This window comes from Eucalyptus grandis, chromosome 7, assembly GCF_016545825.1.
Source record: "Eucalyptus grandis isolate ANBG69807.140 chromosome 7, ASM1654582v1, whole genome shotgun sequence".
Taxonomy (NCBI): domain Eukaryota; kingdom Viridiplantae; phylum Streptophyta; class Magnoliopsida; order Myrtales; family Myrtaceae; genus Eucalyptus; species Eucalyptus grandis.
In genome coordinates this window covers 13,153,168-13,171,852 of record NC_052618.1, presented here as the reverse complement: position 1 = coordinate 13,171,852, position 18,685 = coordinate 13,153,168, and the positions used below count along the sequence as shown (strand labels likewise).

The 18,685-nt window shown below is 35.8% G+C and overlaps 2 protein-coding genes across 2 annotated transcripts; both read right to left on the bottom strand.

Annotated features, from left to right (window-relative positions):
• Nucleotides 1-157: 157 nt before the first annotated feature.
• LOC104447319 lies at nt 158-2,053 on the bottom strand. Its single transcript, XM_039318193.1, has 4 exons — nt 1,672-2,053; nt 1,145-1,217; nt 702-757; nt 158-289 (listed from the first exon to the last, which is right to left on the bottom strand). Exons 1-4 carry the CDS (start codon nt 2,028-2,030, stop codon nt 220-222), a joined length of 558 nt encoding a protein of 185 aa, XP_039174127.1. The 5' UTR covers nt 2,031-2,053; the 3' UTR covers nt 158-219.
• Nucleotides 2,054-10,036: 7,983 nt separating this feature from the next.
• On the bottom strand, nt 10,037-15,820 carry LOC120295859 (calmodulin-binding protein 60 D-like). The gene is made up of 11 exons (XM_039317462.1): nt 15,666-15,820; nt 15,425-15,497; nt 15,086-15,160; nt 14,914-14,966; nt 14,402-14,471; nt 12,863-12,909; nt 11,980-12,473; nt 11,521-11,681; nt 11,240-11,440; nt 10,885-11,110; nt 10,037-10,482 (listed from the first exon to the last, which is right to left on the bottom strand). Exons 1-11 carry the CDS (start codon nt 15,818-15,820, stop codon nt 10,037-10,039), a joined length of 2,001 nt encoding a protein of 666 aa, XP_039173396.1.
• Nucleotides 15,821-18,685: the final 2,865 nt, after the last annotated feature.

Genomic DNA, 18,685 nt, shown 5'->3' with positions numbered 1-18,685 from the left:
AAAAATTATGCTAAGTTCATGCTCAATAAATGCTGTTCAAACAATTCGCATAATTCAACCAAAAAAAAAAAGAAAGTCAGCATAAATTAATTAGCTAGCATCCGACTTTGCAGATCAATAAGTTCATCCAGTCACTTCATGACATGCATATAAACAACTCATATATTAAGTGTTGATGGAGATATGTTTGAGACAAAGTGGAAATTTTATAAACACAGTTTAACTTACCAGTTTCTGAACAGTATTCTCCAATGAGCGCACTAGATCTTCGAGACCATTCCCAGTGCAACTACACCAAGAAAAATAGACAAAGTAAGCAACTGCTGTTTTGTGGACATTTTCATAACAAATAGACACATATCCATATGTAGAATTTTAGTTACTAATACCTAATTACGGTATGAAAAGATAGATACCAACGCATCAAATGCATTCCTTTAATCGAAGGCGACACAAAAAGTCAACATAAAGCTGGAATACATATATATTTAGTACATTATGGCAGAAGCAAGTAAAGTTGATTAGCAGCGATCTCCAAATGCATTGTCCTTGCAGTGATCAACAAAAAAATGAATGTGCAGGCATTGCACTTTGTTGAACAGAATCGTGGATTGGTGGCTTATGATAATTGACGATAATTGGCAAGACAATACACATGGAAATTCTACTAGAGGAATTGATTGATGTCGATAAGCTACAACCTTTGACAATATTCGGCCAAGCGAGATTTTTCAGCACGCTCCAGCTCTTCTCTGACCTGTCCAGCAAAGAGCAATAGTGAAGAAATACATGCAAATTGTCATTGACCACTTTTCCATGATTCAAGGAAACAATTATGTCCAAGCCACTTTATTGAAAATTTGGATCTTTTGTGATTCATACTGTTCAAAACAGTATGAAAAGCCTAAATCATGTTCTTATCGGAATTGCTTCATAGGAAAAGCCTAGAACAGTCACCAGGTCATTTTTCTCACTCAAACAATAATTCTCTATACATCTCACAGCAATTTCTCTTGCGGTTTTCTATCCAGAAGCTGACCAGAAGATCAGAAATGCATCCAACCGCTCCTAATTGAAGAGATCAGCAATTGAAGTACAATAAAACTATTTTGTATGTCCAAGTTGGCTACTTTACTCATCTTACCACTCTCCGGACAACCTGCTCCATATACCAGCTCCTTTGCACAAGATTCCTCCCAGACCGACGCCATGTTTGACTGTGTGAAGATCAAACCAGCTTAAAGTATAATCAAGATGGTGAAATTTGGCAAACAGGACAGCAAAGTAACCCAGTAACAATAACAGCTCACTTGCAAGGTAAAAGTTTCCGAAGAGTTTAATACAAATAAGAAGGAAATACTGCGATTGGCCCCCGCCAAAATCGCATAACCGATTCGAGACGACAACATCTGAGGTCTTTAATACTTCGTACTAAAGCCACAGCACAAAACCACTAACAAAAGCCAGAACGAAAGCGATTTAGAACTGTCACGAGGCAAAAGCTAATCAATGTTATGCTTCAACGCAGACTTCCCCATGTTTTTCTCATCCCAAGAATCTTCAACTCAAGAACCCTTCCTTGAATATCCCATCAAGCAAAGCTAAAACTAACAAGATCATCAACTTATCAAGCAAGAATCGAAACGTCGAGAGAGAGAAGAGCGAACTTACTTCGTTCGAGCGGTGCGCGGCCTTCTGAGCAGACTTGCTTGACCTGAAGAAGTGGAAGGCAAACCTCTCTTCTGCGGCGACATGATTTCCTTTCCTTCTGCGGAGCTTTTCAAGAACTGGGAAAGTGTCTGGATATGGAAGGATTTGGTTGCTGAACAAAGGGTACAAAAGTAGCACGGAAATGGAGGAGAAGACAAACACTTAATGCACGAACTCAAGCTCAAGCTCAAAGCAATGACTTCGCAATCACGGCGGTGTGCTTTATTCTGCGCTGTCTGAAGTAGAAGTATTCTCGTCATTTTCCAAGAAAAGGCAAGAACATTTACTGGGAATGTGGCCGGTTCTAAAACCGCGTTCATTTATTTCTCAGATTCTGGCGATTTGCCCCCCTCAACCTTTTGAATATGCCCGCCCGATTTTCTCTCTTTTTGTTGCTTTTATCCGCCTTTTGCCTGATAAATAATTGAGCTTTTTGTTTTGCTGGAGCGAGCGCTCTTCCTCTCGCAAAAGGTCGAGTGTTTAACCTAAATTTAAGGTGAGATTTATCCGCGGTTATCTTTTTGCCTTCAACCTAAATTTAAGGTAAATCTTTTTGATCAATCGGTCACCACCCACTAGAATATCATTTATTTTCTACGGAGGTGCGCGTGTGATTTTAAGAGATAGTAACGATAATCACGTGTTCCATAAAATCGAAAATAATTCCTTAGAATTAGAAACTAAATTGTGGCCAAATGGAATTGCGCGGATACTTCATCCACGATAACTTCAAAAGTATTTTCTTATTTAATTACGAGAAATAATTTCAATGGAGATAGAAATTGCATAAAAAAGGTGGGGGGGAAAGGGAAAAAAGTATTGGGGTGGACTCAACGCCAATACTTTTTCCGTCAACGCCCAAAGGCCGCTTGGCATTTTCGCGTCTGTGGCCATCCTTGGAGTGGCGTACAAGCTTATCCTACACGCTTTCATAGTACGATGAACGACGCGTGATTGGTCACGATTTGATATTGTCATCTGATAATTCCGAAATGCTACTTTCGAGATTAATGATTTTTTTTTTAATTCCACTTTGCTTTTACTGATTCGTCTAAATTTTACTTTTACCCTCACTTTTTCACATTTCAATGCACATATGATCAACATGGCACCTCATCAAATCTAGCATTGATGGCCCTCATCCAATCCGAGATCACGCGATGTCAAGATGACATCGCAAAGGTCTCACGACCTCAAGCAAGGTCTGTCTTGGGTCACATGACTCCACTATCAACATCACACGACCTTTGAGACTTGAGGTCATGCAACCTCGACGACCTCATCTTGAGTTGTACAATTTGGTGCTGAGGTGGTTTGATTTGAGGCTCTCGAGTAAGTATCTAATCCCTCATTTTCTTCTTTTTGCCTTTTGTTTTAAAAATTACTTTTTAGAACAAATTTCGAAGTTTGTAAAAAAGTGTTCACCAAACATAATTTACCTCTCATTAAACCTCTTTGAACTAAAGTCAACTGCATTTCTGCAAGGCTTTTTCAAAATGCTCCTTCAAACACACCCTATGACTAGCCTAACATTAAATAAGTAGCAGTCTATTTGATGGGTAAGTGTATGTGGTAGACTAATTTTTTTTTTTTTTATTCTCTCTCTTTTCTAAATTTGAAAATTACGAATTTTGCTATTTCCATAATTATAAATTTGTTAACATACTCACGACCCACGTAAGCACATAAGGGCAATACCAAGCGGCTAACCAAGGGAGGCCAAATCTAAAGCTGGATAAAAACTAAGGCTTAGGCTATTTAGTAAAACATTTCGCCTCGCTAATATAATAGCAAAGTTCGGAGTGCTGTAAATTAATCAAAATGGAGAGTTTTATAGAATTCAATTTATGTTTTGTTTGGTTTGCGGAAAATAAATAATTTGGAGAATATTTTCTTCAAAATAATCGTTTATATCCCTTAAAATAATTAGCCTACGAAAAGTGTATTCATTATCAACAACAATTTATGTTTAAATATTTTTGTGGATAATAAAAGAACTTATTTGCTTATTTATTTTTGTAAGTGGTCATTTTTATTTTTCAATTATTCATTTTTCATGAAATAAATAGAGTTTAAATAGCATTTTACTTGAGTAATATAAGATAGAAAAGAGAAGAGGAGAATGACAGTTCATAAAGGTGCATATAGACAGTGGCGCGACTAATACGGTTAATTTTTCCGCGAAAATCAGGTCCAGTTAATTACCCTGGAAAATGCTCCATGCTTTCGATTTTGAAATTTTTGGTTCATTTGATTTCACACGCTCATCCGACGTACAATGAGCAAAAAAACCAGGACCTCATTTTTCCCGGCAACTACCCGTCTACTTCTACTTCTCTTACAAAAATGCTTTGGTCGAACCAGGAAACTGCAATGTTAAGGCCTTTTGGATCGGATTAGATCGATTACAAATCACCATATGATCGGACTCATAGAGACTTTCAAACGCAGAACTACATGGGTTCACTTCTTTTTTTTTCCATCGAAAGTAAATATTTCATTCACATCTTAAAATATAAGATAATATTAAGTTTTAAAATTTAAAAATTCAACACTTACATGAGAATAAAATAAACTTGCTAGATGACTTTAAATAGAGCTGACTTAAATGATTGCATTGAGTCTCAAAAATTCCACTTTGTCCCAGGGAGGAGTTATTAATTTATTCAATTAATTGATGATAATTAATCGTAAATATATAAAAGAAACTTAATAAAAACGGTCATTTTTCTAATAATATCCGATTGTCAAATTGCAATTATCGTGGAACCTTTTATTCCTATTTTTGCCACATAAGACTATTATCGATACTTAAAATTCAGCACTCAATTTTTTAGAACTTAATTTCCAGCTTTATCAAACAGGCTCATAATCTTCATTCGTTGTAAAAAATTTTAGTCTCTGAAGGCCAATTTGATGACCCAATTAAACGCTAAAAACTGAGAATTTAGCAACTAATGAGGCTAAGCTTGTTTGATGAATTAATTTATTGACTTAAAAGACTCAATTAAGTTGAAAAATCCACGTAACGGATTTTTAACAGCATAAACAGCTAGTAAATATAAGGGATCAAAACAAAACATCTAACGTTGGTACTAACTAATCCCAGGATTGCATTGCGCTATAAGCTATACTCGGTAGAGGGTGAATGCTAATTTGGGATGGCTTACTTAATTCAATTTAATAGAAGAATAATTTATGATCATTAGAATCTTACCACGTCTATTGCTAAAACCTACAGATAAAAATCATTGTTCTATATTTTGGTGAGAAATTTTTTGAATTAAGCTGTCAGTTTCTAATTGTCGCCAAACAACTTTATATTTCTAATTTCTAGGATTTAAGATTTCCGACACTCATATTTTCAGCTTGTTTTTCAGTTTTCTTAAACAAGCTACAGTCTCTCTAGTCTTGAGCATGGCCTTAAAAAGCTTCATCTTAGGCCTTGTGTTGGACCGTAGGAAATAATGCTATACCAACAAAGAGGCACGGGGTATTATGGGCACCAGCACGTTAAAATAATGAATGCATCTATGAAGCCCACTTCGCAAGAAGACAGGCCACAAAGATCTCAACAAACTAAAGGTCTTGTGTCTATCAATAGTAGCCAATTTGAGCGAACTAATTTGCAGAAACAATAATTGAAGACACGGTTTAAGAAAATTTCAATTGATTTTTTTTTTTTTTGTAATTATCCATTGGCATAGTTTTTTTTTTTTTTCTATAGGGACATTAGTTAATTCAATATTGAGCTTTTGGTCAGCACCCATCGACAAATTACATTTCGGTTATTTGGGATTGGCGTCGAGGGGACTTGACTGAAAAAAAAATTATAAATTCGAGATTTTCATTTTTCACGCATGCACGGTCTTATTATTTTGTCGCACTGTGATTGAATATTACATTTTCGTTAATATCTCAGCTTTTTCTCTTTTTGGTCTTATCATTTAATCGTTACCAAAATTCAGGATTAACAGTGGAACTCAAATGTACTATAAATCTCGCTCCCCATAATCCAAATTTCCAGCTCCTCTACTAACCATGCAATTGGATAATACAAGTTTGATGATGGGTGACGCATCGTAACATCATAGATCTATGTGCACGACATTTTTATGCTAAATTACGACTCCACATGGCAAAGCTGTACTTTACAGTAGGTGGACCGCATAAGTTTAGGCATATCTAATGCACACAAGAAGTCCAAGAATATTCTGAATTATGTCATAATAGTATTTGATTTTGCCTATTTTGCAAAAGGTTCTGGAGGCGGGGCCCCCCAAACGTGTCTAAAATGCACAAGTAGTCCAAGAAGATTAGGCCTAGCGAACATGAAAGGACGTGATATCGACACGTTCAATCATTGGAATTTAATTTTTTGTCATAATTGACTCTTGTTCTGTATATGAAAACCTACAAATAAGCTCTTCTTCGATGTTTGTTTAAACTACATCCTCAACCTTCTTACTAGAAAACTTGATATTTTTAACACCTGCATCGAAAAAGGATAACTTGATATCTAAATTAAAGAGGTCTCTTTGATTTCTTAATTAGCAAAAGAAAATTTTCAAATTCAGCTCAATAAATCCTGTAAAAGAAGCCACGCCTCTCCATCTCATTAATTACCTTAATTTGAGCAAAAAGACAGTATATGCAGGCTTGTGTACGGCCTCTCTTTTGTCTAGTATATTCCTATAAAGATTATTTTACTTAATTGGTCACTAATGCTAAATGACATAGATACGAGAGGTTCTACGAATATGAATAGAAATTAGGTGTTCTATAAAATTAAAAATTCTTTGAAATTAGAAATTTAATTGTGACCAATGGGATTGCACGGATAAAGTACAACCACAATGAATTGAAAAAGTGTTTTATTAGTTCATTAACAGAGCCGGCTTCAACGGAGATAGAAATTATAAAAAATAAAAAAGAGAAAAAAAAAAAATCAATGCGCGTGGATTTGAGCAAACCAGGGGCTCAGTGGGGTCCACTTAGATTCGCTTCGGTCGACGACAAAGGCCGCTTCGCTTTCCGTCGTACGTTGCGGAGACCTTCGAGCTCACGTCAATTTTCTGACGCGTTTTCATGTCGTGGTGGATGACGTCAGGTGGATTGCGTCAGATGGGTGACGCGAAAATATTTCCATAAAGCTTAAACAATTATTTAAAATTGAAATTGAACCCATCATCCAATAATAGTTGTGCTTACAAGGACCGTATAACTATTAAATCCCATAAGGTAATTTTATTTCAAAATATATATATTTTATATGGATTAATACGACTAACTGAAAAACTCTAAATTGATATGACAAATTTATTCTAAAAAAAAAATCAACTTATAAATTTGTTTTAATTATTAAAAATTATAAATTATAGTTATGACAATTTATCCAAAAACTAACTAGTTTTTTTTGAAAACACATAAAAAACCTCAAATTGATATCAATTTGTGATCAAAAATTTTAGTTTGTCATTAATTTTTGATATTAACCCCCCTCACACACACATATATGTTAAAATAGATTAAATGCCTAAATAAAAAATTATAAAAACTTATGACAATTTATATCTTAAACTAATTTTTTATACAAAAAATCAAATTGATAGATGAAAAATCTCAAATTAACTTGTATATTAATATATAAAAATCACATGTTTTAGATAAAAAAAAAAATCTATCAACGTGTAAAAAACTATCACGTGTTATCAATAATTTAATAATAAAATTAAACAAAAATTAAAAAAATAGTAATTTTATTAGTGAGGATTTTTTTTTAGGTCAAAAAAAATAGTTTGGATTAAATTCTTCACAAGTGTACTAGTTTAACATAATATATATAATTTCCATATGGGTTCTCATTTTCGTTCAGAGGAATTCATTTCATTATTTTTCTTTTTACGCCACACTAATATTTTATTTATTTATCTCTTCTCTTAAAGAGAAAATCATGAGTTTTTCCTTTTCCATAATTATAAATTTGTTAATATACTCACGACCCACGTAAACAAGAGAATAAAAAAAAGGGCAAATTCCAAGCGGCTAGCCAAGGGAGGTCAAAGCGAAAGCTGGATAAAAATCTGAAGTTCAGGCAATCATGGAAGTTACCTCTTCAGGATCTCGTAAGTTCGATCTTGTTTCTCTAGTTGACTTTTAAAGGTTCGATATTTGTCTAGTTCGTAGAAAAGCGCGTGCTCAAATGATATCTCAGTCCCGCAATGCGGCATCGCAGGTTTGGACCGGTTGTCATTGCGTGCGAGAGAGAGAGAGAGAGAGAGAGAGTGATGTATATACAACAGTGATGTGACTGACACGGATAATTTTCCACGAAAATCAGGTGCTGTCAATTTTCCTGGAAAATGCTTCATTGTTCTGGCTTTGAAAATTTTCGGTTCCTATGATTTTCAGGCTGCGTCGGACGTGCAACAAGCAAAAGGACCATGTAGTTTATACTTGGATGTCATTTTGCCTAGCAAATGCGAAAAAGCTTTGGTCGAACCAGGAAATTGGCAATGTTTTATAGGGCTTTGGGATCGGACCGGGTCAAATTACGGATTCTTGGACGAGCATGACCAAAAGGTGATTAGACTCCAAAAGATTTTCCAAAGGAAAAAGTACGTACGGCTTGTTTGATAGCCAAATTAAGTGCTAAATGATTAAAAAAATCCAACACTTTGACGAGGGTAAAGTCGTTTGCTAACTTTCAATGAAGTTCATGTAAATGATTATATTTAGTCAAAAATCTACTTTATCACCGGCAATCATAATATTGCTAATACCTATCAGTAATGGTCATTTTTATCTGTTTGTGAAGGATTCATAATATTCAACAACCGATATTCAATTACCATCAAACCTTTTGTTCCTATTTTTGGCACTTAATGTGATCAACATTTATAAATATAGTACTTAACTTTTAGCACTTAATTTTCAATTTTATCACACAAGCTCACAATCTCAATCCATTGGTTCTTCATGTGGTCCTCCAACTTATAATTTGTGCAATCAAATCATTAAACTAGTAAAAATTTCTGGTAAAGTCTGTTAAGCCCTCTAAAAATTATTTATTAACCAATTAATGAGGCTAAGCTTGTTTGAGAAACTTAATTTGGATTGACCTAAAAGACTCAATTAAGTCAAAATCTACTAAATAAGGGATTTTTTTTTTTACCGCATGAACTACTAACAAATACTAACAAATACCACCGGGCACCGGAGGGTCGTGTGATCCCCAAAATCACCTGATTGTTGGGCTTGTAGTAATTCTAGGATTGCGTGGAATTATAAACAAATATCAAGGTGAACTCCGATGTGGAATGGCTTACTTAAGGAGGGGCTAGTCAAGATTGTCGCCCCCTCGAGAGCATTTAGCCCTACATACCTACAATTTTGATCGGTCTACTTGTAGAATTTACTTGTGCTACTTTTGCAGTAATTACTACTAATTTGTAACTCTGACTTTAGTATAAAACTAATAGTCTGGATGAATAGAGAATATCGAGGGAACTTAAGCATTGACTGTGCAATCCTTACATGTGAAAAAACCAGAGAACTTTTGAAGAAAGACGTTAAGAGAACTGAAGAGGAGACATTTTTTTTTTTAATGAAAGAATCAGTCAGCTTAACAAAGCGTTAAGCAAAGCTGTTCAATACACAAATGAATAATACAATGATGACAGGTTACAACAGACAAGTAACTAATATGCCCTCCTCATCTATGAAAAAGTTGCCATCGTTTTTATCTTACAGTAGTAATCCAAGGATCCTCTTACCCAGTGGCGAGGGTAAGAACCGCCAAATCAAGCCTGGACTTCCAAAAAAATAAAGAAAAATTAATTTTTTTTTTTTTTAATTTTTTTATATATTTTTTTAAATTTTTGATTTTTGATTTTTGATTTTTTTTGATTTTTTTGATTTTTTTGATTTTTTTGATTTTTTTGATTTTTTGATTTTTGATTTTTTAATTTCCAATTTTTAAAATTTTGATATTTAAATTTTCTGATTTTTATTTTTAAATTTTTTGATATTTTAAAATTTTTTTTTTAACTTTTTGATTTTTTTTTTTTTTTAAATTTTTTGATTTTTAAGTTTTTAATTTTTTTAATTTTTAATTTTTAAGATTTTTTTAACTTTTTAACTTTTTTAAAATTTTTAAATTAAAAAAAAAAAAAAAAAAAAAAACAATTTGTTTTGGGGTGGGGGGTTGGGTTTCCGAAAGCCCTGGACTTGAATTGGCGGTCCATCTAACTGCACAAATTCGGACGCCTCTCCTCCTGATGAAGAAACCCACTGCATCACAGCCATTACCGACCTTTGCTGGCACCTAAACAGAACCATCATCCCCTGGTGGGGTCTGAAACGTCGTGCCAAAATCTAGTATGCTCAAGTAATCCATTGGATAATCTGCATCGTCGAATTGGGAATCTTCCATTGCGTGATTGCCTTCAGGACGAGGGGCATATGGTGGTTCAGAGGGGAGAGCAACCTCTCCAACTGTAGTAGAGTCCGTTTGCCTCCACGGATTGGACACTTGGCTACCTGTGGCTTCCTGCGAAATGATATCAGGCGACTGTATCGGCTGTCCGAAGCAAGTACTACCACCATCTCCCTGAGAAAATTGAGCATTCCGGCGGTTTGCAGATAGGTGCTGGCTCGCAGCAGGAGGAGCACTTTCATCAACTGGAAACTCCATGGCATCCCCACAACCGGTAATTTGTGACTGTACCGGCAATGGCAAATCGGCTACACCATTATGTCCTGGAGAAAGAACTGGAACAGTAATATCATTAATAAAAACATGTCGATGGGAGTACATGTCCATGATCTAAAATTTTTTGGAACGAATGGTTATGAGCTTTTACTATTCTGATATCATGCAAAGTGCTGCACATCTCTTTATTTTTCCTGCCACTGGCCTTTGTAATCTTTAGGTACTTCAATTGACAAGGCCCTTTCCCTTTACAGATCAAATATTTTACATCTCAATTTCCAGCATAGAAGTTTAAATTCCAACCTTATTTTCTAATATGATCTTCCAGGAACCATTTGATAGAAATGCACTTAACTTTGCCATGTGCTTACTACATCTAGTCATATCCACCTAGTGACAGCGATATCTTGTCAATATCCACTTAGCATCACCTAAGTGATTTTGTGTTTTAGAACACGTACCTTCAACAGGGGAGCCCGCATTTGCTGGCAGAGCTTCCGGACCAACTGAAGTGGCACAGGTTCGTGGAGCTGAATGACATTGAACAGGTATGAGATTTCCAATTTGTCCTTCAATAACTTGAGAGCTATTCTTTAGCATCGAACCAGAAAAGATCTCACAATGGAACTCCCCAACATCATTCCAATTATCAAAGGCCGCCTTTTTTATGATTGCATCTCCAGGTTCCTGGAAGAAAAACACTCGGTATGTCACATTAGCTGGACTAATGGAGGCATTCATATGAACTCAGCATGATGGTGTAGCGCATGGACCGGCTTTACAAAACTCAGTAGGATTTCCTTAGGTACTTACTACCTTCTCTTGGGCAGAAAGTCGATCAGTAGCTGAATATAAAATGTCGTTGATTAGGCCGGTCAGCTGACGATCAGTGTTGAATACAGCAGCATGCTTGCTCATGTCATTAGAATGGTTCTCATAAGTTTTCCAATTTGTGCAAGTCTTTGCATGATCTACAAGGCACTCCCAGTGCATTGATGTTATGCTCTTTCCAAGAACCTATGATAAGTGAACACACAAGACTTACGTTCTTGGTCGTCAATCAAACCATAATTGAGAAACATTAATTAAGTGCTTACCTCTCTCAGTTTCTTGGAGTCATTATGCAGGTGCTGGAGAAAGCCCTGCACTTTATGTATTCCAGCTCTCTTCAATTTTTGGTGAGATATCCCATCTTTGGCAATCTTGTCCAACCTCCAGACCTCATCATCCAATGCAGGTGGATAATGTTTCTGGTTTGCTGTAAAATGAAGAGGACATATACAGTAAGGTCTTAGTCCCTATTAGATTCATGAGTAGCTTCTGATAGGCACGCAGACTCCTGAAACTGATCCAAATTGTCAACATTTGCTAACAACAAAGAAGCTGATCATATTTTATTGATCAGAATTTTCATTGGAGATATAAAGGTTTGTATTAAATGAAGCTCTCAATTAAATTAATGGAGACATGATGTCTGAAACTATGTTTAATTGTTTATGGTCTGCAATAAATGAAGGACAAGGTTTATGCACTTTCAAGGACTATGAGAAACTTACATTCTCCTCTACGTTCCTTGACCCGGAAGGCATTTGTTTTTCCTTCTCGGATTCGTGTATTCTCACAATAACCTGATGCCACCTTAAGCCCTATCCTGAATTTTTCAGTGTCATCCGAGCGGGAATTGTCCCTAAATATCAGTTCTCCCAGCTCCCCAACACCTCCCTTGAGTGTCAATTGGAGATCTCCTGTCAAAAGCAGCCCCTTTTTTTCACGTACTTTAACCAGTTGGCTGTCAAACTCTTCTTTTGTCCAGTTATCCCCGTCATCTTTGTTGAAGCCACCTTTAAGCACGACGACGTCCAACCTTATGAAGGATTCCTTGTCTGATCTAACAACATCCCCTGTATTTGCATCGATCAAGGCAACAGAAATGCGAGCACCCCCCTCTTCTTCTACTTTCTTTCCAGTAAATAGAGTGTCTGACACTTTGGTTTGAACTTGAAGCTGTAAGTTTCTCACTTCATTTTCTCCCATAGATTTAGCATTAGCCCTACATTCTCCAGGGAAAACAACCATTAGTAATGACACAGAGAGACAGACTACCAATATCTCACTTGGACAAGTCTTACTGCCAGGGAAACTACAAGGATAAATAGATGCATTGCCTCAGAGAGTATAACAATGCAAATTCTTTAAAAAACAAAACAAAACAAAATAAAATGCTGCACTGTTCTCAAGCTACATATGATCATGTTCAAAATTAGAGCATTGACAATTTGGCGCACGACCTAGTCATTCTGGCCCGACTTCCACTATACTCGGACTGCCTGATTTGCGGTGTTAGTGGTAAAGTCGGACCATTATTCCCCAAAAAATCAACAATGCATAACCGGTCAATACTACACAGAAAGCCAGCATAACTAAGAAGTGCATTCATACCTTCCAAGGTGGGGAGAGTGATTAATTGCAAGCTCCACTGTTTCCATCTGTTCAAAACCACCAAGAGAAGAGTTGCCAAAGTTAAATGAAGCAGAAGAGATACAAAACCAAGCCATTCCATCAAAAGGAGTTGAAAACTTCCTTCTTAGGAACAACCTATTGAACACCTTATTGAGACTAGGTTCTTCAGGCACATTTCAAATCACAGTGTTAAACAAACAGCAATTCTAAGCATTTGCATTATCCCCTTTCATTCCATGTCCATGTAAAATGATACGTGTGTTTTGCAATGGCTATTATTCAGCTTTAGGTGATAAAGCCACAGTTGTGGATGTTATTGAGGCAAATGACTGGAGATGGCCTCCTGCAACTTCTGATGATCTGTTTGAAACTCAGATGGCTTTGTGTGGGTTGATTGCTCAAACTCTGGCAGCATAGACAAAGTGGTATGTACTGGATCATCTAGGGGCTTTTTCTCTGCATAGGAGGCTTGGAAGCGTGTAAAGAAATGTATGAACAAAGTTACCTGGCTTAAGCTTGTATGGCTTAAGCCTAAAGTGCTTATAACTTGGCTAGTCAATCATAATAGGTTGCACACATTGGACAAGGCGAAAACTTGGTCTGGCATTGATAGTGCTTTTGTGCTATGCAGAAAAGATGAAAAATCTTGAATGCACTTGCTCTAAGTGTGTATTCTTAAAGAAGATTTTGGGAACAAGTTTTACAGCTACTCTCGATTCCTAGATCCGCAAGTGATTCGAATGATGGATTTACTTGCAATGGTACAACTTATTATCTCTGGAGAGAGAGGAAATTACTGAAGCATGAAAATGTATACCCTCAAGTTTGTTGTGACCTTGATGCAGGCTTTTTTTTTTCCTCCTCTTGTAATAGGCTCTTTAGAAGCTACGATTCTGGAAGGAAATAAGACACTCACTGCTGATGTAATAGTCTTTTGTTAGCCAGCCTTGCTGTAATCTGGTGGCATGGTATTTGAGTTTGCATCTTGTTTTTCTGGGTAGTATTTTGCAGTTGCTACTGGTACTGTAGATGGGGAAGACTATGATGTCATGTTGTCATTTGGTGTGTGGTGTCATCAGATTGAAAATCAACTTGATGAATTAATCTCAAGTTATCAGGCTTTCCTATTACAATAGGTTGCCTAAAAGGATCTCCCATCCTTCATTTTAAGTAGGAACGAAAGTTCCTCCTAGTGATCCGATGGTGCCAAGTAGAAGGGCCATCACTCAACAGATAAATGTTACTCTAGGGATATCAGACTTATCTTCCCCAAAAGTTCATATCTATGGGAAGGTTTGGCACCCAATTCGGCTGTGTATGTGGGATATTATGCTGCAATGGACCTGTATGGGATGTGACCTCCCTTATTTAATTATTTTTTTTCCATGGGTTGTTCAATAAAATGAAAATTTACTTCAAAAAAAAAAAAAAAAATTATTGTGCAAAGTTTGTGCTCAATGAATATCGTTTAAACAAACAGTCAACCTGTGGAAATTTTATGAACTCTATTTATCTTACCAGTTTCTGAACGTCATTCTTCAATGAGCTTATCTGTTGCGCCATCTCTTTGAAAGCATTCTCCATGGAACTGCACCATGGAAATTGACGCCATGAACAACTGCTGTCTTCTGGACTTATTCATAACAAATAGACAAATATCCATTTGTAACACTTTCGGTACTAGTACATATGAACGTCAGACCCAATTACCAGCCTCATCAGATGCATATCCTTGATCTAACACGCCATAGAAAAGTCAACGTAAAGCTAAAATACATATTTATCCAGTTCATAGATAGCAGAAGCAAGTAACATTACTTAGCAGCGATCTCCAAATGCACCGTCCTTTCAGCAATTAACAGAAAAAGGTATTTTCAGGTATTACACATTGCTGAACAGAATCATGGATTGATGGCACATGATAGTTGATGATTTTTTTAGTTGGAGAGACAATACAGGTCAAAATTCTGCTACAGGAATCACTTGATGCATATGGGAGACTGCCAACAAACCAATTGAACTATACTCACCTTTGAAAATTGTTGGCCCACTGAGATACAACAAGCTCTGCCACTTCTCCGACCTGTCCAGCAAAGAACAATAGAATTACATGTGCAGGAATCATCTGTCACGTATTCATCACATTCTACTTTCACATCACAGGTATCTTTGTTGTTCTACTATGCACAAACTGTCATTGACCACATATTCAGAATTCAAGCAGATAATTATGTCCAGGGCACTTCCTTGAAATTTTGTAACTCCTTGTGATCCGTACTGTCCAAAACAACATGAAAAGCCTAAATCATATTCTCAGTGGAATCGTTTCACAGCAGAACCCTAGAATTGTCAGCAGGTCATTTTTACCACTCAAAAAATAATTCTTTATACATCTTGCAGCAATTTCTCATGCGGCTTTCTATCCGGAAACTGACTAGAAGGTCAGAAATGCATCCAACCACTTCTAATTGAAGATATCACAATTGAAACACAATAACGACAGTATTTGTATGTCCAAGTAGGCTACTTTACTCATCTTACCTCTCTCTGAACATCCTCCCTCGTTAAACAGCTGCTCTGCAAGAAATTTCTCTCGGACACGTTCCGTTCTTGACTGTGTGGAGATCAGCCAAAAAAAGAACACCAAAAAAAAAACAAGAAAAAAGAAAAAGAAGAAGCAAGAGAGGATAATTTAGAAAGCAGGAGATCGATGGGAATTATAACAGATCTCTTGCTAGGTTAAAAATTCTAACGGGGTTCAATTCCAATAAGGAGGAAGTACTGCAATTGGCGTAACGCGAAATCGCACAGCAGATTCAAGACGACAAAATTTGAATACTTAAGTTTTCGCATGAAAACCGCAGCACAACCCCACAAACAAAAAGCTGAACGAAAGCACGAGGCAAGTGCCAAGAAAATGTTATGCTTCAGCGCCATCTTCGTTCCGACCAACCAAAAAAATAAAATAAATAAATAAAGAACCGCAGACTTCGCCATATTTGTCATTTCAAGAACCTTCAACTCAAGAACTCGAGTAAAGCTAAAACCAACACCATCGCCAGACAATTAATCAAGCATTGAAAAGTCAAGACGGAAAGGGTGAACTTGCTTGCTTGGATCCGAGCAGGGCATCCAGGGTTGACTCGGTTCACCCGAAGAAGCGGAATTCAAAGCTCCCCTTTGCATGGACATGGTCTTTCTTCTCTTTTGCATCGTTAACAAGAAGTAATGAAGTGTCTGAAGTTTGGGAGAGTTTGGTTGCTGAAAGTATGTTGCAGAGAAAAGATCGAACTCGAACTCGGACTCGGACTCGAACTCAGAATGATGAGTTCATAATTTCCCCAGAAAAGCGAGTTGCATTTCCGGGAAACGTGGCGGGGTTAGATTTTTTTTTTTCTTCCTTTCTCTAAATTTAACACCTTAATGTACTCTCTCCTTTTTTTTCTTTTTCCCACCTTTTTTTTTCCAATTAAATAATTCAGCTATTTTTACCTTGAGCGGTCGCTGTAAATCTTCTTGACCTGATCTCTAATCAATGTCTCACGTGCTTGAATATCAGGAAAAATATAATAAAAAAAGTCTTAAATATATTATATCGATATCAATTTAGTCTCAAACTTTTCAATTAAACTTATTTAGTCCTAAATTTTTTGTATTATTACAAATTCAATCTATCTAGCTAATTTAGGCCAAAATTGCTAACATTAACAAATTTTAAATGTTTTTTAAAAATTTTTTGATTTTTTTTTTTTTTTTTTTTTTCCTTTTTTTTTCCCTTCTCTTTTTCCTTTTTGGATTGTGGTCAGTACCAGCCACACAGGTGAGGCTTGATGAGGGTGTTAGGGCCCTCCCTAGCCACAAGTGAGGGCCGCCCTAATTGAATTTGACGAGAGTCATGCCCTGGTCGCCGACCACAATCCAAAAAAGAAAAGAAAAGGGTGAAAAATTGAAAAAAAAAAAAAGAGAAGAAAAAAAGATTTTTTGACCACCAAAAAAAAAATTGAAATTTAATTTAAAATATTTAAATATGTCAAATTATTAAGTTAAATTATACGTGACAGTTGACTAGTAATCATATTATATAGTCACAATTTACAATTTTGGCATTCATATAAAATTTTTCAATTTAAATTTTTGCGGAATGAATTAATTTAGGGTAAATTTGTTATAAATTTGTACCAATATTTTAAGGTTTATGACTAAATTTGTCAAAATTAAAGGTTTAAAACTAAATTTATATCAATGTAGTATGTTTAGAATTTTTTTAGTACTTTTCCTCTCAAATATCAATTATCATATAGGTGATGCTTTTGAACAGGTGACAAAAAATTCCAATTAATCACTTCAATCTCAAATGGCTATAACTTATAAATTATAATAGTGAGGAATGTGTGTTGTAGTTATCTACAAAGAAAATGTATGTACTATAAATCAATTCGAGGAATAATAGAGGCAAATTAATATAGCTTCTCATCAAATTGATAATGTCAAAATAATTTACTGTTGCTTGATTTCGTCATAAGTTTTTTTTTTTTCAAATGTTTAGACTTCCAAATGTATTATACGTAGTCAAAAGCATTTTGATTACAAAAACTCCCTAGTTTTCTTACCCGTGCTATTTCCTAGTTAACGTTTCATTATACCTCTAAATTTGGATCATGTCTTGTTTTTATACTACTTCTAAAGTTTCACTATAAGTCAGTCGTTTTTATAATTATAAAATATATGATTGCCGTATGAGTTCTCATTTGGTTAATACATGAGAAGTGTTGATGGTGTATTATAGGAAAGTTCTGGGAAATGTGACTTGCATGCATGCTGCATAGTAGTATTATAGGAAAGTTCTGGGAAATGTGACTTGCATGCATGCATGCTGCATAGTAGTTGACGGATTTATGTTGGCCACTATTGTCTAAGAAGCTCAAACGCGCGTGGTTATTAATGTAAATATGCTACCTCACAAAACTTTATCTTATCTTGTTTTGGGAAAATTCTAAATAAGAATATGAAGTACCCTCATTTTTTCCTCTCATTTTTTTTTTCAAATAAGGGATTGAGTGGACTTTATATTAAATAAAGGCTTGAAGTGATAATGTTAGTTTTAAATAAGAGCTTAAAGTAGTCAGTTTCAAATAAAGGCCTAACCGTCCTAATTGCTAGTCGACTAAGTATTTTGACAAGTCAATAGAATTTTCGTCCCAATACAATTTTAATTTAAATTATTTATTAGTATTTTTCTTTTCCTTTCTTTTTTTGTTTTTCCTTTTCTAACGAGGGTTGGCGGCTGTTGGCATGGGCTTGCAAGCCCTTGCTTAGATTTGGCAAGGGCCGCCTCACCTAGGTGAGGCCGTCCCTTGTTAGCTGCTAGTGAGGCAACCCTTGCCCATATTTGGCAAGGATCAACCTTGTTGATAGCCGCAAGGGCGGCCTCTCCTAGGTGAGAGTTGCCTTGCCCAAACGAGGCCATCCCTCACCAGCCTTTAGTGAGGTGACCTTCGCCTAGATTTGGTGATGTCCACCTTCGCCTAGCCCTCTAAAAAAAATGTAAATGATAAAAATGACTTTGACCAACCAAAAGTCAAGTTTTTATTTTAAACAAGATCCACTTTAGGTCCTTATTGAATAAAATGATGGTACTTGATTCTTATTTGAAAAAAGATTTACTTTATGTGCTTATTTAAGAAAATGGTTAATGCTATGAAAAATCATAAATCGGTATATCTGTAATAAATTTATCATAAACTAATTTTTTGACCAACAAAACTTTCTAAACTTGGACATCTAAACTTTATTAGTTTCCGT